This window comes from Pan paniscus, chromosome 9 (genome assembly GCF_029289425.2).
Source record: "Pan paniscus chromosome 9, NHGRI_mPanPan1-v2.0_pri, whole genome shotgun sequence".
In the NCBI taxonomy this organism is placed as follows: domain Eukaryota; kingdom Metazoa; phylum Chordata; class Mammalia; order Primates; family Hominidae; genus Pan; species Pan paniscus.
Genome location: NC_073258.2, coordinates 8,462,847 through 8,486,102, shown reverse-complemented (window position 1 = coordinate 8,486,102; position 23,256 = coordinate 8,462,847). Strand labels below are relative to the sequence as shown.

Here is a 23,256-nt window from a genome sequence, read left to right as displayed (position 1 = left end):
TTCAAATTTCTTTTATTTAAAAAAAATCAACACAATCCTCTTTTTAACATAGGCACTTCTACCTGTGCATTCAGTTTTCCCTTCGTGTGAAGCTGTTTGCTGAAGTGAAGAATCTCTGACAAGGTGATCAGTCCTCCCTGTGTTTGTTCACTCCAGGCCTGCTGTCTCATTGTCCTCCCGCATCTATTTCTCTCTTCACATGAAACTGTTTGCTAGGATCACCAATGATTACCTAATTGCCAAATGCAATGGATAATCTCTTTCTCACATTGCTGAAATTCTTTATGTGAGCATGTCTGTCCACTCCATTGGATTTTCAATTATGTCTCTGTTCATTCCTTTTCAGTTTCCTTGCAATCTCTTTACCTCTTCTGGTCCTAAGATTAAGGGTAGGTGTTTCATAGAATTTCATTATCATGTTTTATTTTAAATTTACATTTTTCCCTTAAGTAATTTATTCAGTTCTATAGTTTGAATTATACATGATGTGCTGATGATTTCCAATTCTCTATCTTTGAGCTTTCACATGAAATCAAACTACTTTCTACAACATTAAATGTCATATATATTGTGATAGTTTATAGACCCAATAAGCTGAACATATCAAAATTGGTTCTATAATTTCTACCTCTGCAACATACATCAAATCTTTTCAAAGCCTATTTTTTTGTCTTGTGAAATTTACTTAGTCATTTAAGTCAGATTGGACAGTGCAGTTTTAGAATCCTACCCTCTTCTATACAAGTAGTCTAATTGCTGTCTGTCATATTTATACCTCTAAGATATGCCCCTTTCCCTCATCTTCAGAGCCATCTCAGAGCCATTTATTCACTCACTGATCACTTCTCAATTGGACTACTGAAGCCAACAGTCACTTGTCCCCTTTTAGATGTCCTTTGCCTCTTTTGGACCCTTAAGTTTGGGTGTGAAAGAAGAAGAAAGAGATTTAGTATATTTCCCCCCAAAATAAAATCATGGTTTTTATACTAAATGGAGATGGGGGACAGATAAAGAAAATAATTAGGATATGAAAGACTTGGAAATTTTGAATATTTATGGGAAGGATTTAGGAGAAGTTTAACACATAGGGAATGGGCAGGATGATTCGTAAGTCAAGGTTCCTAAGGTCAAGGTAGATAGCATCCAAATGTGAGGTCAAGGATAGCTATTTGGAGGAGGGATAGATCCTTGATTCTACTGATGTAATGAAGAGATCAAGGATGTAGATGTTGATGGGTTTATGAATCTATCTTGGGAAGTAGAGGACTTGCATCTGATGTTTCTGCTGTCTTTATGAAGTGGTTAGAGAGTTATCTGAGAGAGGAGGAGATTTTGTGTTTCAAAAGAACTTTGAAAATTTGAAAAGTTGCTTGAAATGGGTTGAGGAATGAATTAACCAGAGAAGATTATTGTGATGAATATGTAATATGTATATTAAGTACTCATTTGAGGTTGGCAGTTACACATTTTAATGAGAAGAGCCTGTCTTTGAGCCTAACTTTCTATAGAAACAATGAATTGCACTTGTGCAGGCTTGGATTAAGTATGTCCAGGATGAGTTGTGTCAGCAGTACAGGAAGTCAGAATGACAGAGGTTTGAGTGATTCTCTTTTATATTTAATCAGTGTTTAACTTAATTTTCTTCTACTTTATAATAGGATTGGGAGTATATCATACATTTTTCCATTTCTCATCTATATCTTCTATCAGTATCTCATCAATTTTCTGGATGAGAAAGTGTTAGCAAATATTTTGACAACTTTGTTTTCCATTGACCTAATTCATGTGTCTTATCATACAAAAATCCAGGTGAAATTTTCTCAACTGAGAATTTATTTCATGACATTACCCAGCAATGACTCCACTGTCCCAGTCTCTGAATTCCTTCTCATCTGCTTCCCCAACTTTCAGAGTTGGCAGCACTTGCTGTCCCTGCCCCTCAGCCTCCTTTCCTCCTGGCCATGGGGACCAACACCCACACCCCCCCATCACCATCCACCTGGAGGCCTCTCTGCACCTGCCCCTGTACTACCTGCCCAGCCTCCTCTCCCTGCTGGACATCGTGCTCTGCCTCACCGTCATCCCCAAGGTCCTGGCCATCTTCTGGTTTGATCTTAGGTCAATCGGCTTCCCTGCCTGCTTCCTTCAGATGTTCATCATGAACAGTTTCCTCCCCATGGAGTCCTGCACATTCATGGTCAAGGACTATGATCATTATGTGGCCATCTGCCACCCACTGCAGTACCTGTCCATCATCACTAATCAATTTGTGGCCAAAGCTAGTGTCTTCATTGTGGTGCAGAATGCTTTGCTGCTTTCACCTGTTCCTATTCTCTCTGCCCAGCTCCATTACTGTAGGAAAAATGTGATTGAGAACTGCATCTGTGCCAACCTGTCTGTGTCCAGGCTCTCCTGTGATAATTTCACCCTTAACAGACTCTACCAATTTGTGGCTGGTTGGACCTTCCTGGGCTCGGATTTCATCCTCATCTTCCTCTCCTACACCTTCATTCTAAGAGCTGTGCTTAGATTCAAGGTGGAGGGGGTGGCAGTGAAGGCTCTGAGCACATGTGGCTCCCACTTTATCCTCATCCTCTTCTTCAGCACCTGCTGGTTGTGGTGTTGACAAATGTGGCCAGAAAGAAGGTCCCCATGGACATCCTGATCCTGTTTAATGTCCTTCATCCCTTTAGTCCTCCTGCATTAAACCCTATCATATGTGGATTTCAAACTAAAGAGTTAAAGAAGGAATTTTAGAAGTTGCTGCAGAGGGGCCTTTGAAAACACGGAAGGGACTCTCCATAGAAGCACCTATTGCTGTTTCTATTTCAGAAGCTGTGATTCCAGAAAATAAACTAATGCTTAAATACTGAGTATTTCCTACCCATTTCTCTCTCTCCAGTATCAGGAATTAGTGAGGGCTCCTTAGTACCTGACATAAATTCATTTGCCTAGCTCATGTAACTAACATTCTTAGAGATTTAACTTTGTGTTTAGATATTTACATATTTGAACAATCTCATCCTCGCAAAAATTCTGCAGGGTAGGATTATTATTCCACTTTATATATTAGAAAACACAAGTTTAGGGAGAAATACTGACAAAGGTCACATCTGATGTGTGGTGGGGCATCAATTCCTCAGACACCATTGAAGCCCTGGTTCTGCTCTGTAGGCCAGGATCTCTCCATCATTTTTATGAATTTGTTGCTGTCAATAGGTCTTCTCTAATCACCCTCCACCTTCAGAGTCAAAAAGAACCAAACAGAGGAACAGAACCCAGAGATGTTGCCAATCTTTTTCTGACTGCCCAGGCTTCTGTCACCAAAAGATATTAATCATAGTACTAGTTTATGCCCAGTGGAAGGCTCACAAACCTTGAAATTCTTTATGACAAGACCAGGACACTAAGGATCCAGCTGGCAGAGGTAGGAATGAGAAGACCAGCAGTGTGGGAAGTGGTCAAACTGACTGTGGTGATTTGGGGGCATTCTGTGTACTCAAAACCACACCCCATATGCTTTGGAGCTCAAGAACCAGGAGTGTGGGGAATGTATGTATGGCATATTGTTAAACTTCTGGATGTCATAATCTGGTGAAAATGGGTGAAGAAACAACATATTATTGTAGATGGTAGGCAACGCTGTCATTATTTACATGGGTAATAGAAAACTGAGGTTCAGGCTCATTTAAGAACCTTACCCAAAGGTAAGAGATAATTCTTATTTGCAAAATTCCATAGGCTGAAAGCAAGGGCCACTGTATTAAGAGGTCCTTAAACACCAGTTCTGGTGAGTAGATCCCAAAAGTATTAACTTCAAAGCATTTGAAACATAGGCCAGGCATGGTGGATCATGCCTGTAATCCCAGCACTTTGGGAGGCCGAGGTAGGAGTTCAAGACAAGACTGGCCAACATGGTGAAACCCTGTCTCTACCAAGAATACAAAAATCAGCTGGGTGTGGTGGTGTGCACCTGTAGTCTCAACTACTCAGGAAGCTGAGGCAGGAGAATCACTTGAACCCAGGAGGTGGATGTTGCAATGAGCTGAGATCCCACCACTGCACTTCAGCCTGGGTGACAGAGCAAGACTCCATCTCAAAAAAAGAAAGAAATAAAGAAAAAATAATGAAAGAAATGTAGAGGGTACTAAATCCTTGTTTTCATCAAATATAATTTTTTTTGTCCTATCAAATATCTTTTGAATTGCAAATTGCAAATATGGAATAAATAGATATATGCTATCTGGCATTAGAGTATAACAATATCTTGGTGAGTGGTGGAAAGCAGGGGAGTTGCTTGATTCCTTTAATTGTGAAAGGAATGGAAAAGTGGTTATAAAGTATTTTAAAGCAATTTATTTAAAAGATGAGCAGAGCTTGGTTATCAATTGGATGTGTGGAGTAGATGAAAGGAAGAGAAAGGTGATTACATTTTCAAGTTTGTATGCTGACACTTCTGTGGGTTTTGTCAGCTTCACTCCTTGGTTATTCAAGAAATATTGGTATAAGCTTCCCTTTTTTATGGGCTAAGACAGAGATTGGGCTCTCCAGAACCAAACGAAGTCAGAGATAATTCTTATTTGCAAAATTCCATAGGGTGAAAGTAAGGGCCACTATAATTTAATCTCTTGTTTCCATCAAATATGATCTTCTTTGTTCTGTGAAATATCTTTTGAATGTAAAATTGCAAATATTAGATGAACTAAAGCTTTAGCTGGGAAGAGATCTCTGCTAACTGTGGAGATGGACGAGGCTTATGCAGCCACAAATCCAACCATGAGTCCAGCGAGAAGACAGTTGCCCTTGCTGGCCCTTGCTTTCACTCTATGGAATTTTGACCTGGAGGTTGTGCTTGCTTAGCTTCCTGAGAAAAGGTTTATAGTTACATGGTCTTCCCTAAGACAGTCTCGTTAATTCTGGTCACACATCTGATTGCACACACAAGAAAGAAAGTTTGGGTAGACGTTTTACTTAAAAACATTCAAATGCCATTCTTAATCCTGAAGGTCCTGCATTAGTTGCATTTCACTTGATTTCCCATTTCTGGATGCTGCTGCCCTTTTCCTATGCTAAAATTTATTTTTATCAAATGTTTTAGATACATTTTGGAGTCCCCAAATCATTCTGACCTCAGGTTCCTACAGACGTATATTTTCTTTCACTGTGATGCATAGTCCTTCTAAGATATGAAAGCTTCAGCTGTGAAATAGAACTCTATTTTATTTTATTTTTTTAGACAGAGTTTCGCTCTTGTTGCCCAGGCTGGAATGCAATGGCTGGATCTCAGCCCACCACAACCTCTGCCTCCGAGGTTCAAGAGATTCTCCTGACTCAGCATCCTGAGTAGCTAAGATTACAGGCATACGCCACCATGCCCGGCTAATTTTTGTATTTTTAGTAGAGACGGGGTCTCACCATGTTGACCAGGCTGGTCTAGAACTCCCAACCTCAGGTGGTCCACCCACCTCGGCCTTCTGAAGTGCTGGGATTACAGGCATGAGCCACCGTGCCTGGCCTGATCTCTCTTGACTGTGGAGAAGGATGAGGCTCATGCAGCCGCAAATCCAACCATGAACCCAGTGAGGAGATAAGAGTTAAATTGTGCTTTGATATGCTGGTATAGCATGATTTTATATACTCAAGAGGGACTTTAGCTGGTCAATATGAAGTAACAGGAGCTAGATTACCCTGTCACTTGAAATAACTAAAAGACTGAACAAAATATGTGAAATAATGTTTCTGAAGGCACTGGACATCAGGCAATGGAGGACAGTGATCCCCAAGAGATAGGAAACAAAAAAGGTGAGTCTTGTTTACTGGAAAGTGATTGTTCCAATTCGTTAGGGAGAGATTCCATGCTACGTCAAAGAGGGCAAACTCAGCTGCAGCCTGGCAATCTTTCTGTGTCGAGGAGAAGGGGAAGGGAGTCCAAAGAAGCTAGAGTTCACAAGGCAGAGTATTGAGGAAGAGAAAACTCCATAGAAAGAGAATCCTAAAGATTTATAGAAATTCCCCCTTGAGTGTTCAGCAATGTACTGATTAGCATATGCATGTGAGGGAACTTCATGAAGGGCTAAATATCTGAAATAAATTAGATATCTTCTATCAAGGAAGAAATGGAGAGGGGATGATAGTGAGACGGAAATGGGTGTTGAAAAGACAACTAACAGAGTCAAACATATAAGAAAACAACAAAATTCTGCATAATGTTCTGAATAACTTTTATGCCAATGAATTTGAAAAACTAAAAATTTAAAAATCACCAGTAGCTTCAGATAATAAAACTCAAATATATAAATAACCATTAAAAATTTGAAATATTAATTAAAGACCTTTTCCCAACAAAAGCTTCAGTACACTATGGGTTTATAGGTGAGTTCTAAAATTTTAAGAAATAGATCATCTCTATCATGCATACATTCTTCAAGATAATAGAAAAAGATGGAAAATTTTTACCAACTTATTTTATGAAGCTAGAGTAACCTTGTCTCTAAAACTGGATAATGACAATTCAAACTGTGCAGTGTTTTCACCATGCATTTCATTGCAAGGCAACCCAAAGCCAATCAGTCCATTGTGTAATCAGCCCATTCCCCTGAGAGTCTCACCTCTCAGTAGGAGGTGGGTATGTTTCCATATCTTCCAGGTGGCCAAGGGCAAGCTTCTCTGATCCAGGCATGTAAAGAGCCAAGCATCTCTCCATAACTGCCATTAGCCATCCCTTAAAGTATATTTCCTACCTAGTTATTACACACCAAGGCTAAAAGCTCTCCCATAACACAAAGTAATTTTTGATACCCCCAAAAGTCAAAACTGTCAGGTAATACAATGCAAAACAGAACAGTGTCTTAGATTTTGAGAGGGATCTATTCTCTTTCCATTCTTGGGCTTCTGTGACGAAAACAGAGGTTTTTCCTAGGTTTTTCTGTGGTGCCTCCTCTGCTTTTCCCCAGGAGTCCCAGGCTGTTAGAATTTATCTTAGGTTCTCTCATGTGGGCATCAAGAGTGGGAAGAAGACAAAATGGAGAAAAACAATTCAGTCTACTGAAAAGAAAAAAACTTTCAGAAGAACATGATTCCAGAAGAGGAAAAAGATAAAGCTCTCTTAAATACATTTAACTTGGATATCTGTTTTTAATTAAGCTGATTTTAGCTGTAGAGCTATTTTTTTCTAAAAAGAAATTCTTTTAAATCTTTTATTACCAGACTCTAGCTAGAACAGCCAATATTTCTGACTTTTGAATTCTGCCATAGGTAATTTCCCACATGAAATTAATTAATAAGTTTTAACTAAGGTTAACTTAACTATGGATGCATAAGATATCTCAAAGAGACGGTAAGTAGTTTCTATTTTTACAAGATTTAGAATCTCCCCAAGGGTAGTTCAGGAAAAGGAAAATTCAAGACAGGAAATCAGAGGCTATCCATGGGCGAAAAAACCCTCAATAAATGGCAAAGTTACACAAATAACAAACCAGGAAGGAATGCTTCCGGAAGCCAAGAATTGAACCCTTGCCACAATTGTCAAAAGATAAAGCCTCAGCTACTGAGCTACACAGCATTGAGCAGTTTCTATTGCTCTTTCCAGAAGCCTAGAGCAGCCAATTTCAAGCATGAAAAGGCTTTTAACTGCTCAAGATAATTTTTAGGGCTAACTATAATGTGAACCCCCAAATTCCTGTCCTCTAGATGGTGGAGACCAAGAGAAAGTATCCCCACACAGTCCCAGGGTTAAGCTCTTAAGGACACAAAACAAGACGAAATTTCATTTGGTATTGCTTGCAGGGACACGCAACAAAGTTTGTAGCTGATTAGCCTGCTGGCCTGGCTTGAAAGCAGGGTTATACGGATCTCAAACCCACATTCTATCCTGTGATACCCCTGTCTCCATTACAGAAAGAAAAATTCTTAGCACAACGTGCATCAGATTTGCTACAGCCTAAGACTAGTCTCACAAATCCTTTTTTCTATCAATCAAACTCTTGCAGAGAAGACAAATAGTGACGTTTACCATTTACACACACACACACACACACACACACACACAGAGTCAGAGAGAGAGAATAGAGAGAATCAGAGAGAGATAGAGACACACACACACACACACACACACACACACACACACAGAGAGAGAGAATGAGACGAGAAACTTGGCTGGTAAGAATTTCTTACCCTTTTTGCCAGCATACCAGGTTTCCGGGTTCCCTTTCTCTGCAGCTTCCAGAAGAATGGAGCAGCTTTTGATGACCCTGCTATCTGTGCCATAGCTGTGAGGGTCAAGCCACTTTACAAAAGAAAATTCTGTTTGATGAAGCCATGGAGAAAATATTCTCAATTTTGCAAGATGTTGCCCAATGGGCTACGTGGGGAAATGAATTAACATTTTCAATTCCAGCAAAATACACATAACAAAACAGATACTAGCCACCTCATTCAGCACCCAATATCAGCCTGGCAAAGCTCAAACTTTCTCCTGTTGGTCCCTGTTGTCTTTGATCCACTCCAAGTGAGAAGGGATGACCTCTGAATGGTAACTCACAATGGGTGGTCTCTGGGCAAGGAACAGAGCAAATAGTCACCCTGAGACAGGCCTGTTGAGCTTCCTTTAGGGCTCAACAAATGTGACCAGACCAATAAGGAGGGTTTTCTGAGTTAGGCCTGCTGAACTTCCATCAGCAAGTCCTTCTGAGGTCCCCTCCACATATATACACATATACAAAGACAAGACGGACAGAAGGCCTTCCAAATCAGATCCCTAACCAAGAACTCCAAGCGTATCCCTTCCAAACTATCCTGCTATTCTCTGTTTAAGAAATCTCCCCAAAACCTTCCTGAATAAGGAGAAGTCTCCCAAACCAAGACTCTTTTTACTAGTTAGGGAGAGCCAACCGAAACCCCCCAGGTTCTGAATTGAGACAGACATCCAGCAATGGGGCTACAGACAAAACGAGATCCCTGAAAGAGCCAAACCGAGACAGACACCCAGTAGCGGAGCTACAGACACCCCACCATGGGGCTACAGACAGATACGCCACCATGGCGCTACAGAACCAGGAGAAGGAAGGAGGCACTGGCAGCACCTAGGATACTCACCAACCCAGACACACTGCAATGGGGCTACAGACACCCCACCATGGGGCTACAGTCAGACAACCTGTGATAGGGCTACAGTTATGGGAAATCTCCCCAGTACTATTTTTCCACTGCAATTAAATCCATACACATTGGGTCAGCAGTGCCCTGCTGGCAGAGATGGTACCAGAGTCAGCCTCTAGTCCAGGAGAACTAGGCGGCTGCTTGGGCTGGCCTCTAGATCTGTTGCCAGAGGGGAGACTATGGAACCATGGGCAGGTAGCCACAAGGACTATCCCAGACAAGCCCCCAAATTTGTAACCACCCAGTGGGTTCACATTGCCCGCTGCCTAGACAGAGCAGATTTATCAAGACGGGGGAATGCCAATGGCAATAGGAAATGAGTAATTCACACAGCCAGCTGTGGAGGAGACTGGAGTCTTATTGTCAGTCTCCATTATTTTAAAATAATGTTTAAAGTATTTAAGTGAAGATTGGTGGGATTTTGTTGGCTATTAAATGATATACAATATTATATAATTTGCATTTTAGGATATTGACATTATTTTGTAATCAGAGAAAAAATTAAAAATTATTATTGATTGTGCTGTATTGTTCAGAGTGGTAGTTCAAAGGATGAGTATTGGATTGATGAGAGAAATGCATCAGTATTTATAAGTAAACAATGCATCAGTATTTATAAGTAAACAAATGCAAGAACTGAATGAATTCATGGACACATTTAAAACTCTTTAGCTTGGAACCTGTGGAAAACAGAAAAAAATAAGAATGGGAGAACTGGGAACTATAAAGCAGCCCTTTCACTTTTTATGGGCTCGATTGTAGCCTCCCTTTTGAAATTTCAGTTTTGGTTATCAGTCTGTTCCAGTGCTATCTCTGCACAGACCTATTATGTCCCAGACGCATACATCCCAGCAAAAGTGAATAGGGCTGTGCTACTAAGCTCTCTGCAGAAACAGCTCTTGCCCTGCTTGCCTACTGAGTTGTCATCACTTTGTTTTCCTCTCCGTATCTATTACGGATGGGCCCATTCCTTCTGCACAACAGAAAGGGACAGGGAATTCCACCGCAGCAGCAGGTGACAATTACACCGAATACAAACGAATTTACAAAAGCCACCAGGAGAATAATTTTCTTCCCATTTTCTAGTTCAGGTATCTTCCAGGCTTTGATGTCTATAGATGGATTAGATGAGACAACAAAGACATTAAATAAATCATTACCTAACAAAATAATTTGTCTAAAGTCAGTGGGATATACTGTAGGCTAAGCATTAAAACAGATCTAAAATTGTTTCTGAACATATTATTTGCTGAAGTTTAAACCACTTCCAAACTCCCCTCAGATTTGCCTTAAATTAAGTAATTGTACTGTATGTAGTTCCTCCTATAATTATAAATTACTTAATTTGTATGCTTTTCTTTTTCTTTTTTTTTCAACTTTTAGTTTCAGGAGTACATGTGCAGGTTTGTTATATAGGTAAATTACATGTCACAGGGGCTTGGTGTACAGATCATTTTGTTAACCAGATAATAAGCATTATACCCAATAGGTAGCTCAGTGATCTTCACCCTCGTGCCAACCTCCGCTGTCAAGTAGGCCCTGGAGTCTGTGGTTCCCTTATTTGTGTCCACGTGTACTCAAATTAGCTCCCGCTTATAAGTGAGAACATGTGGTGTTTGGTTTTCTGTTCCTGCATTAGTTTGCTCAGGATAATGACCTCCAGCTCCTTCCATCTTGCTACAAAAGATGGGAACTTGTTTTTTTATGGCTGCGTAGTATTCCATGGTGTGTATGTACCATATTTCCTTTATCCAGTCTACCACTTATGCTCATCTAGGTTGATTCCATATCTTTGCTCTTGTGAATAGTGCTGCAATGAACATACAAATGCATGTGTCTTTATGGTGAAACTATATATATATTCCTTTGGCTCTATACCCAGTAATGGGATTGCTGAATCAAGTGGTAGTTCTGCTTTAAGTTCCTTGAGGATTTGCCAGACTGCTTTCCACAGTGGCTGAACTAATTTACATTCCCACTGGTAGTGTATAAGCATTCCATTTTTTCTCCACAACTTTACCAGCATTTGTTATTTTTTGACTTTTTAATAATAGCCATTCTGATGGGTGTGAGATGGTATCTCATTGTGGTTTTTATTTGCATTTCTTTAATTACTGGTGATATTGAGCATTTTTTTCACATGCTTTTTGGCCACATTTTCTTTTGAATAGTGTCTATTCATGTCCTTTGCCTACTTTTTAATGGAGTTTTTGTTTTTTGCTTGTTAATTTGTTTAAGTTCCTTACAGATGCCGGATATTAGACCTGTGTCTGATGCATAGTTTGCAAATATTTTCTCCCATTCTGTAGGTTGTCTGTTTACCCTGTTTATAGTTTGTTTTGCTTTCCAGAAGCTCTTAAGTTTAATTAGGTCCCATTTGTCAATTTTCATTTCTGTGGTATGCATTTATTTTTCATCAGAATGTCATTGGATGAAATGAGAATGCAATGGGAGTCCCATTGCTGATAAAACTGGAAAATGTTTGTGCGCTTAGTTCAGCCTGTACCCAAAACTTAACCTTTCTTGTTTACACTCCCAGTTTTGTGGGTAGTTCCCTCTAAAATTTAGATTTGAAACACTGTACACTTTCTAACTTCAGACTCAATTTTTCAGGGATCCCTAGCAAAATTGCAATTGCTGAATGTCAAGACTACCAACTCATCCTTCTCTTGTCTTGAAGTTATTTCTTGCTTAGCTTAGATTGTATGGCCCACCATTTCATGACTGACTCTCCTGGAAATAGCCTGACTCTCCTGGAAATAGCCTAACTTTTTTTTTTTGCTCCCTCCATTGTATTATTTGAAAACACCCAAATTCTGTTTGAATACAAATACCTGTCTCCTCTGTGAGAGTTTGAAACTTGTCAGAAAAAAATCCCTTAATAAAGTTATTGGTTTCACATTAAATATATCATCACAAACTTCAGATGTAAATTCAACACTATTCAGAAATCTTACTGTGTGATGTCATTAAGGTAAATGGGCCCATATCCACCAAGTTTCCCAAGATGGAATCGGAAGAATCATATTTGATTTCTACATTAATTTCTTCGTTTCTTCTTCACCAGTATATCTGCTTGACTGTTCTCCCCAAATTTGTCTACTCCCTTTCATTTCCTCTGCCACCAACCTGCTTCAGGCCATCTCTTGCCTGGATTAAATGACAGGCCTTCCCTGATTGCCCTGCTTCTGCTCTTGTTTCCATATCTCTCTGTGCTAAGGCCTTTTTGACTCACTTGACCTGAAATGATCACCGCATCAGGATTTCATATATTTCCTTTTGTACAATTACCAAAGGTTTCTGAATTTATGTGTTTTATATTTTATTTCTATCATCAAAATAGTAAAATCTAAAACTTAATTTAGAAATACATAATATATGCACATGGTTCAAATTTTAAAAGCTAAAAATGTTATTTATTAAAAGTAATTCATTCTCTGTATCAGTTAGTATTATTTTTGACTGCACATAATAGAAAGCCCAAATAGTAGTGGCTTAAACAAATTAGAATTTTCTTCTCCTTCATGTAAAGGAAGTTCAGGGGTGGACATCTAGAGCCAAAATCAGATCATCACAAAGACATCAATGCCCCAGTTTATCTATTTCTGCTTTGCTATGTTTAGAAGATCGTGGGGCATATAATCTTCATTTCTCAGCTGAGTTAGTTCACATCAAAGAGTCTTCTTGGAGGCTCTACCACATGACATCAATTAACATCTGGAGTCTGGGAAGTGTCATATTTTTGCAGTATATGTGGGAACCCCAATAAAATCATGATGTTTGTTACTAAGGAATAATAGGGAATATTGAGTAAGCAGTTAGCAATCTCTAATATAATATTCTATTTCTGTCTTTCAAGCACACATTTGTCCTTCCCAGGGCCAATTATTACAAATTACTTGTGTCTCCTTCCAGAAGCAACTTGATTTTACATAAGAATATGAGACTATATACACACATACTTATGTATTTTTATATATAGAGTATAAAAATATTTACATGTATTGGATGTATTTGTATCTATGGATACATACACTTATGAGTTCATTTGTGCAGCATTACAACATAATTTTGTGTGGCTTTCTATGCTCTGTTCTTCTCGCATCTCTGCTGAACAGTATATCTTAGGAATTATGCAAATACATTTAGAGATACCTATTTTCTTTTAAAAATCACATAATTAGAATAAAATCATGTTGAAGGCAGGAGCCATGCTTGTCTTATCACCATTGTATATAATGTCAAAGTTTGAAGAGCTTAGTACATAATTTCAGAGCTGGGATTCAAATTTGCATTCAAATTGAATGACTTTATTCCTATGCTTATCCACAACCTCAATATAATAAACAAGGTTGGTAGATTTGTCTGTATTCAACTCTTTTCACATTCGTTAGGAGATAAATATATTTGTTAGTTTAGAAAAGTTAATAGTTTACTGAACTTGATTTTCTAAAATCTTGTTTAGAATTGCAATACGTATAGTCATATTCATCAGTGTAAGTGGAGACTAGAGAGGAGTCATTTAGAAAACAGACATTGGATCAGGTAGAGGAGGTTTAAATGTGGCTGGCTATGTGATTTGGGGCAAGGCTTTCTCTGTCTCTCCCCTACACAGTGGGGATAATAGTTTCTAACCTGAAGAGTTGCTTTTTCATATCTAAGGGAGATGATTGAATGAGAAAAAAATACATAAAACTTCAGTAATTTAGGTCACTCAGAAAGCACTCAAAACATTGGAGTTATTATAAAGGAGTTGCTCTATAATCTCTTTCTTCTGTATTTTCATCCATGTCTGTGTGTCAGACTTACATACCAGATTCCTGGATTCTGGGTTCTAGAGAATTTATTATCTTAGTTTCAAACCACTTCATCCCTCACACCCCCACTTCCTACCTGTTGGAGCACAATAAGACGGGTTTCCCCAGGGACACAGTTCCTCCTCCTCCAAGTCTCTGCTTCCCAAGCCATGTTTTCCCAACTGTGTCTAAGAAGACGGGTAAGAGAGGGTAAAGAGTTCATAAAACCCTCATGATTTATTCACCAAAATCCTAGCATGGCCACCCCTGCAGCAGTTACAACACTAAGAGCTCGTTCTTTTGCATCCTCTGTAAGTCCCAGGGCCAAGGGAGGGGAGCCTAGGCTATACTGGACCTAGATAGGAAGAGTGACCGGGAGGATACGAGGCAGGCAGGGATCCTTTCCTTATAGGCAGAGAGGTGGGAAGTGTGGCAACTCGATGCATTTTGATCCTGAACACTTCAGTAAACAGCCTCGTAGATTGTATTTCTTCCTTCTGCCTTCAGATAAGAGGGTTTCATTTTCTTACTTGGGTAGGGTATGTAGTGCAAGTGAAAGACTGGGCTTCATCTTGCCTGACCAGGAACAGAAGGTCTATAGATCCCACAATGGGATAAAGGGTATAGAGATAGAGCAGAGCCAGGCATGCTGGGTTAAGTATGTCACTGGTCACCTGGATCATGGGTTCAAAGAAAGTATTGATGAAGAAGCTGGTCAATATTTCCCTGAACTCTGTCTCAGAAGAGCAGTTTAAAATAGAAAAATATAACTTTCTTTAGACTGTTAGAACATTCTTCATATTTAATCAAGATCATTTTTTCTGTGATTTCTCTCCAGTGGTCCTTATTTTGTCCTTTTCCCCTAATAGCCATTCATAAATGTTAATGTTATCATTGATATTCTTGTTTTCTGGAGGCCACGCACATACAATGTAAAAATGACCCTCCTCCTTCAGTAGAGAGCAATGCCTCTTATCATCCTGTAACTATATGACTGTGTCTCAGTTTGCCAAAAAACTTTTTAATGCATAGTGCCCTGTATTGGATAGTCCACTCCAGATGTACTAATTGGAACAGGATTGAGAAAAATTCTCAACTACTTTGCTCTTGGCATTGTACTTCTGACATTAAATTAATACACATCAAATACTCAGAAGAATGTCTGGTACATACTAGACACTTGATTCATGTTGGTTAATATTGCCAATCCAGTTTTAGAAACAATAAATTAGTTTTTACTCTATGGACCACATTATTGACTTATGTTTATATATGTACTTCCACTTGCTGGAACATCTAGGAATCTGTTCCCTTTTCTTTTCCTCCTGTTCCAGACTTTCTCACTCGTCCACACCCATTTTCCAATGTTCAGTAGTGAAGAAATGGACTTTAACAGAGTTAGAGCCTAGGTGATAACACTGGATGGGTGGAGGCAAGTGTCCTGGGCTCATTCAGGCAGTAGAGCTTTGACTCTTCATGAGCAAACGGCTAATGTGTGATGACTGGAAACAGATAGGAGGATTGATCCACAAATGTCATCTGAGGAGCATGAAGAGATGTGAAGATTATGTCAAACAATGCTAGAAAAGGACAGAGCATTAAGGGGGATGTACATCAGGGATGGTAAAATAGAATGTTGGGGGATGAGGTTCAAACAGAGGGAAGACTCACGTAGGAAGATGAGATTTCTGTTTGGATAAATTGGTAATGATTTTGACAGGATGAAATTCAAAACAATTCTTACCAACATTAGGAGCAAGTGGGTCATTTTATGTTTATATTAGGAAAAGGACAAGACCCATTAAGTCAGAAACCTAGCTCAGGGCTTTTTCATCAAGCAAGTGGGTGAATCTTGGGGGGCACCTGTGAGCAGTGGCATAGATCCCTGAGTTCCATCATGTATTCTGTGCCATGCCCCGCTTCCCTCTAGTCCACCAGACAACCCCTCTGTGGCTACCCTTTACAACACTGATCAGAGCTGTCCCTCAGCCCACTGAAACTGTGGTTAATTCTCCTTTCTCATTCTTCCTCCATAAAATTTTCTATCTACGTTAAACACCAGGGCCAGTAATGCCAAAATATTTTTCAGTGGGCTTTTATTAAGAATCTATGGGGTGTTAGAGAGTGTAGTATGTACAAATGGAAAAGTACCCTTTATCTGCCCTCTATTTCACAGCAGAGTGGAGGGAGATAGAGAGGTACAAAAACAACGTGCTAAGGTTTACAGATAAAATTTATTAATAGTAGAAGTGGCTTCCTCAGTGAAGTAGCTACCTCAATTATCTTACTTTCCTTCTGAATCTTTAATCTTTCCCTGAACATATAAACATACCGCAGTATCTTTCATTTCCGCCTTGCTTTTTCTTCTATTATAAGTTTGAAATGGACTTTAGCTACACAGTCAACTTTCCCCATCTACACTTCCTCACTTACTAGTTCTCCAGCTCCCTTCATTCTGGTTTCTGTTGCTACCAGTCAAATGAATCTCTCTTGGCCAGGTTACCAATGACACACCCTTATTATAATATTTAATGAATATTCACTGTCCTTATGTTATTGAACTTCTACTTGACTAACAAGTTGGTAAAAGCCTTCTTGAAATATTCCCCTTGGTTTTTTCTGGGGCATCTTATTCTTAAGATTTTCTTTATACCTTTCTAGCCCTTCCATTTATGTCTCCCTTTTCTTTTTCCACCCCTTCAATGTTACTATTTTCTAGGGTTCCAATCTTAGCCTTGTGCTATTCCAACTCTACAGGCTATGTTCTAATGCTTTCTGAATTTATGTCCTAAACTACGATCCTTCTAATTTTCTCAAACTCTTCAGTGTGAAACAGCCGAAAACAAATCTATGTGTGGCGATTATAAACACCTCGTTCTTGACATATCCCAGTACACGCTAATCTTACTCATTTAGCTGTATTTTACATCTTGGTGATGCAACTTATTTACTCAAGCTAGTAAACCGGGGGTCACTCTGGGCTTCTCACCTATTTTCTCCTTTAAAACAAATCTGTCAATAAGTTCTGTCTATATGACTTCTGGAAGATTCTCCTTCTTCCCATCCTCAGTGCCTCAGCCTTTGTTCAGTTGCACATCACTTCTCACCTTGGCTATTGCGGCCGCCATTCTTTCTATCTCTGCTCTCTTGCCTTACCCAAGTTCATGCATGATAATGTGTCCAGAATGATCTTTCTGTACGTACCCTAAATCTGGTCATGTCTCTCTTCTAATGGAAATATTTTTTTCCATTTCTTTTCATCCATATGACTAGTTCTAAAATCTTCAGCATAGAAAACGTACTTAAGATCTGGCTTTTTCTTTTATCAACTCCATTTTTGGCTCTTTCTTTCAACTCCTCATCCTTTTGGCTCCAGTCAGATTAAATATTGCATAGAATTTCCTTCCAAAGTTATTCTCAGACTCATCTCCATGCTTTCACATAATCCATTTTTTATATCTTCAATACACTACACAGATTTAATGCATGTAAATCCTCCACATCTATTGAAATAAAACTCAGCTAAGTTGTTAGCAGCTTTAGGAAAGCTTCTCTTTTCCTCTAGGGTTTAGTTCAGAAATTTTCCTTTGTGCCTTCCTATTATTCTGCTCATATGCCTAATTAACTCACTCTACAAATATTTTTAGCCATTTCATGTCAAGCACTGTGCTAATTGATGTTATTTTCATGGCATGAAATGTCTAATTGGGCACTGGAAGAAGGAGTATGTAAGCAACTTATCATACAAATGTATAACTACAGATGATGAGGATGGTTCAAAGTACTACAGAAACATAAAATAGGAGGACTTGATCTTGTGTAAAGGGGGTTAGAACAAACCTCTCAGAGAAGAGAGTATTTGAATTGAGATGTAAAGGATGAGGAGAAAGTAAGTGTTGTGTAGAAGCATAAGATGCACAGCCTTCCAAGAGAAGTGGGATCAGAAAGCTCATGTAACGTTCGAAGATCTGAAAGGACGGTGTGGCTGAAGCTCAGGGAGCAAGGGAGATGGGGTGTTAGATGGAACTGGAAAATGAGGAAGGAGGTAGATAATATATGGCATTGCCTGCTTTCCTTCCTCCCCTCCCTCCCTTCCTCCTTCCTTTTCCTTCCTTCCTTCCTTCCTTCCATAATGTAGTCAGTTAACTATGTGTACCTAGCAATCTATCTATACCCTGTATATATAGTGATGATAAAAGAAAAACCACACATGGTTTCTTCCCTCATGAACTTATGGTCTCATGAATTTCAAGTAAAAAATTTCCTTTTTATAATATTAGCAATGAGAAGCCACTGAAATATTTTAATCAGATGACTGGTAATATTTATATTTAAAAACATTTCTTTGATTTCAATGTAGAGAATGGTTTATAAAGAAACCTAGACTGCATTAGGAGGCAATATTTACTTTTTACTCGAGGTAATAGTACTTGGATGGTGAGAGTGGATATGGAGAAGTGGATGGATTCCAGGGCTAATTAAAAGGGAAAACGACATGTCTTAGTGGTTTCATCATGTACTTTGTATCATTTTCAATGGGTAGAATAAATGTTCAAGACATTTTCTGGGCGCTGGCTTCTAAAACTGACAGATATTTACACCAGTCACTGAGATGCTGGCAAAAGACCAGGTTTTTAAATTTTGGACTTGGTGAGCTTTGAATATCTTTGGGAAACCCAGGTTGATACATAAAGTAGGCTTCTGGAGAGGTCTAAATAAGAAACATAATTCAGTAATTTAGTAATAGAGATGGTAATTGTCAATGACATAGACAAGATAAAAGAAGTGGAGGAAGGGAAAAAGAATATCAGAGAGGAAAGAAGAAAAGCGAAGAAAATGTAGGTCTGAAGCTTTAAATTGACATCAAGGTAGTGGATGATGGATGTGTTCGAGAAAATGAGAGGGAGTGACCAGGAGGTACAAGGTAAACTAGAAGTCTGTGATATATGAATTAGGCCAAAGAGAGTGTTTCAAGGAAGAGGATTTGATCAACTGTTTCAACAAGATTTAACAATAGGGAAGCTGTAGGTGATTTCTGAGAGCTATTTTGTGGAACTAATGGAGATGGAAGCCAAATTGAAGTGAGTTGTGGAATGGATGTAAGGTGAGGGAATGGAGACAGTGAGTGTAAATGCTTGTGAGAGGTTTGTGCATGAAGGGAAGGGGAGAGTTAGAGAAAGAGCCAGAATTCAAAGCTGGGAGAGATGGGATCCATTCTTGAAGATGGACAGATTATTTATTTTAATGAAAGGAAACAAGAAAAGGATGAGCGTATATACACATTATTTATAAGTCTTACAAAATTTTATATAAATTTATAGGATCAAAGTGCAATTTTGTTCCATGCATAGATTGTATAGTAGTTAAGTCAGGGCTTTTAGGGTATCCATCACCTGAGTGATGTACATTATTCTCATTAAGTAATTTCTCATTATCCACCCCCTCTCACCTGCCTCACCCTTCTGAGTCTCCATTGTCAATCATTTCACTCTCTACATCTATATGTACACATTTTGAACACATACTTATGAGTGAGAACATGCAATATTTGTCTTTTTGTGTCTGGCTTGTTTCATTTAAGATAATGGCCTCCAGTTCTATCTACGTCGCTGCAAAAGACATGATTTCATTCTTCTTAATAGCTGAGTAGTATTCCATTGTGTGTATGCCATATTTTCTTTATCCTATCATCTGTTGTTGAACTCTTGGGTTGATTCCATATCTTTGCTATTGTGTATAGTGCTGTGATAAACATACCAGTACAATTATCTTTTTGATATATCGTTTTCTTTTCTTTTAGGTAGATACCTAGTAGTAGGACTTTTGGATCTAAGGGTAGTTCTATTTTTATCTCTTTCAGGAATTTCCATACTGTTTTCCATTGAGGCTGTACTAATTTACATTCCCACCAATTGCATATAAAAGTTCCCTTATACATGTTGGCATCCTTGCAAATATCTGTTATTTTTTGTATTTTTGATAATAGCCATTCTGACTAGGGTAATATGTATCTCACTATGATTTTAGATTTGTAGATTTTATTTTGAAAAGTTGAGGAAAATTTTACTGATTACTTTCTACTTTCTCCATGACGTAGAAGTTCATGTCACCTTCTGAAAGAAGTAGAGTTTCAGGTTTGAAAAAAATGAAGACATTTGGGAAATAATTTTTTTCTAGAGGAGAAAGTTGATTAGGGAAGATTTGTAGGGTGCAATATTTATTGAAGGCACATTTAAGGTTAATGATCACAAATTTATAGTAAAACCAGCCTCTTCTTTCCTTTTTTTTTTTTTTTTAGTTTTATTCCAGGAGCACTAGGATGTTCAGGCTCAGGTTGTGGGAAATGAATAGTTATATTCATATAGATTGAAGTTTTAGCAAAGGGATGACTTAATCAAATTTATATTCTATTTTCTTCTAGTATACCATGAGTTTGGGTAAGAGATGTAACAAAAATATCCATCTCAAATTATATTGGTATATAGTAGAAAGCAAAGACCTAATTAAAGCTATTTTTCTCCAAAATGATTTATTAAAAAACTTATCATCTACCATTGCTTTTCTTACACTGGTAACATACTGGCCTAATTTGTTGCGTGTTTGTAATATGTTTTAACATATAGTGAGGTTACTGCCTGTCACTACCCTTTTTTTTTAAACTTCATAGGTTTTTCATTCATTCATTTTTCTTCATAGACCACACCATTATTTATCAAGTATCACAATTCTACCTTTAGAATATTGGCTGAAATTTGCCTTACTTGGCAAAAGTGAGCTACCTATCATTGGCTTCCTAAAGAGTAAGTGAAAGGGATACTTTTCAAGGCAATTTATAAAAATAACCTCTTGTATCTGCTCATACACATAGTCATGAGAAGCCTACTCAGCTCATGATTCAGCCTATGGCGTCACCCAGCAACAGCTCCACTGTCCCAGTCTCTGAATTCCTCCTCATCTGCTTCCCCAACTTCCAGAGTTGGCAGCACTGGCTCTCCCTGCCCCTCAGCCTTCTCTTCCTCCTGGCCATGGGAGCTAACACCACCCTCCTGATCACCATCCAGCTGGAGGCCTCTCTGCACCAGCCCCTGTACTACCTGCTCAGACTCCTCTCCCTGCTGGACATCGTGCTCTGCCTCACCGTCATCCCCAAGGTCCTGGCCATCTTCTGGTTTGATCTTAGGTCGATCAGCTTCCCTGCCTGCTTCCTCCAGATGTTCATCATGAACAGTTTCCTTCCCATGGAGTCCTGCACGTTTATGGTCATGGCCTATGACCGTTATGTGGCCATCTGCCACCCACTGCGGTACCCATCCATCATCACTAATCAATTTGTGGCCAAAGCTAGTGTCTTCATTGTGGTACGGAATGCGCTTCTTACTGCACCCATTCCTATCCTCACTTCCCTGCTCCATTACTGTGGGAAAAATGTCATTGAGAACTGCATCTGTGCCAACTTGTCTGTGTCCAGGCTCTCCTGTGATAATTTCACCCTTAACAGAATCTACCAATTTGTGGCTGGTTGGACCTTGCTGGGCTCAGATTTATTCCTCATCTTCCTCTCTTACACCTTCATTCTAAGAGCTGTGCTTAGATTCAAAGCAGAGGGGGCGGCAGTGAAGGCCCTGAGCACATGTGGCTCCCACTTCATCCTCATTCTTTTCTTCAGCACCATACTGCTGGTTGTGGTGTTGACAAATGTGGCCAGAAAGAAGGTCCCCATGGACATCCTGATCCTGCTGAACGTCCTTCATCACCTTATTCCTCCTGCATTGAACCCTATTGTGTATGGGGTTCGGACCAAAGAGATAAAACAGGGAATTCAGAAGTTACTGCAGAGAGGGAGGTGAATATGTAAAACATTTCTAATACCTCCTGTTCTTCCTCTTCAGTGATTTTACCTAGGCAGTGAAGTAGAGAAATGTCAGTTAGTGGGTGTTTATTGCATGCACTGAGGCTCCCTTCATTACTGAACCAGATTCCTTCCTTTACTTTCCTTGCCTAGTTCAGGTGGAGGTAGGCAAGGGGAAGAAACTCGTATTTATTGAGTGGCTGCTTTGAACCTTGGCAGTTACATTTAAGTAATTTAATCTTCAACACATCTCTGCAGGCATTGTTACTTTCATTTCACATAGTAGAAAAAGAGATGCTTTTAGGAAGGGAAATGACCAAAGATCACATATGTGGGAAGCAAAAAGAATAAAACCTAGGCTCTTTCTACATAGTTGAAATGCCTCATCAATTGCAATTGAAGCTCAAGACCAGCCTTTGCTTTCCTTTGACCTGTATTTTGTCTTTCTGGATGTCGACAGGTATTTTCTGCCTATTCTTACTTCTTTGAGACCAAAGGGACTTCTCAGAGAAGGCAGAGTCTTGCTTGACAAAACTTCTGCTGGGCAAGAAGAAAAGAACTTTATAACAATATAAAGCAATGTCAGCTTTCTATTCTATCCTATACAGCCTCATCACCTTAGAGAGAGTCTTGAAAGTGAGGATGGATGCAGACAGGTAGAGGGGACCCTAAGAGAGTAGGAAACAGGAAAGCTGACTTGGACATTGTGTTGGCCACTTTCCCTATATGTTTAAGCTACACATTCAGTGAACTGAATATCAAGTCTTACTTGATCTGTTGACTGCCCAAGTGCTGTAGTTGAATGTGGAAAGATATGTCATAGTGTCAGGTTTCTGGATAATAATGGTTCCAGTTAGGTGAAAAAAAACCTTACACTGGTTATTTACAGATAATTTAATGTAAACAATTGTTTAAGTGGGTATTGGAGACAATGACGAAAAAAAGGAGGTTCAAGTAACAGATAAATAGTATCTATGGGAAGAAACCTCCACTTGGAAAGAGGTTGGGTCATTAGAACCTAAAAGGCTAGGAAGTGGCCCATAGAACTGGATCTCAGATATCTGAGGAAGGATGCTGTCCCTAATTGGTACTTATGCCATAGGACCTCAGAGGATGTGGCCCTCAGAGCTGGGACTAAAACCTTCAGGATGGGACACTACCTTGATGGTGCTGGTATTTTTGAGAGAGTTCAATAAGGCTGGGAGTTAAACAAAAACAAAAACCAATCAACCAACCAACCAATCTGGAGACTAGAATCAATTCCACTTCCAAGATAAAGAGTTGCTGCTAAGGAATACTGACAAGACAGGAACAGACAGAAAGAGCAAGTGTCCCTCTCCATGTTTCAACCTTCTAATGTTTCTGTTGCTCTCTGTAGGTAGAAACTCAGAGAGAGACAGCTGGCAAAGAAGGGTTTGACTCCCAGTGCCAGCATGACAGAGTACAGAATGGACG

The 23,256-nt window shown here is 39.2% G+C and overlaps 1 protein-coding gene and 1 pseudogene across 1 annotated transcript; both read left to right on the top strand.

The window, feature by feature from the left end:
• The first annotated feature begins 1,839 nt into the window (after nt 1-1,839).
• LOC100985669 (olfactory receptor 56A1-like) lies at nt 1,840-2,757 on the top strand (annotated as a pseudogene).
• Nucleotides 2,758-19,704: 16,947 nt separating this feature from the next.
• On the top strand, nt 19,705-21,799 carry LOC100989831 (olfactory receptor 56A1). Its single transcript, XM_003819060.4, has one exon. It carries the CDS (start codon nt 20,843-20,845, stop codon nt 21,797-21,799), a length of 957 nt encoding a protein of 318 aa, XP_003819108.1. The 5' UTR covers nt 19,705-20,842.
• Nucleotides 21,800-23,256: the final 1,457 nt, after the last annotated feature.

Coding starts and splice junctions, on each gene's coding strand:
- LOC100989831 (XM_003819060.4), top strand. CDS start 20,843: ATGATTCAGCCTATGGCGTCACCCAGCAACAGCTCCACTGTCCCAGTC.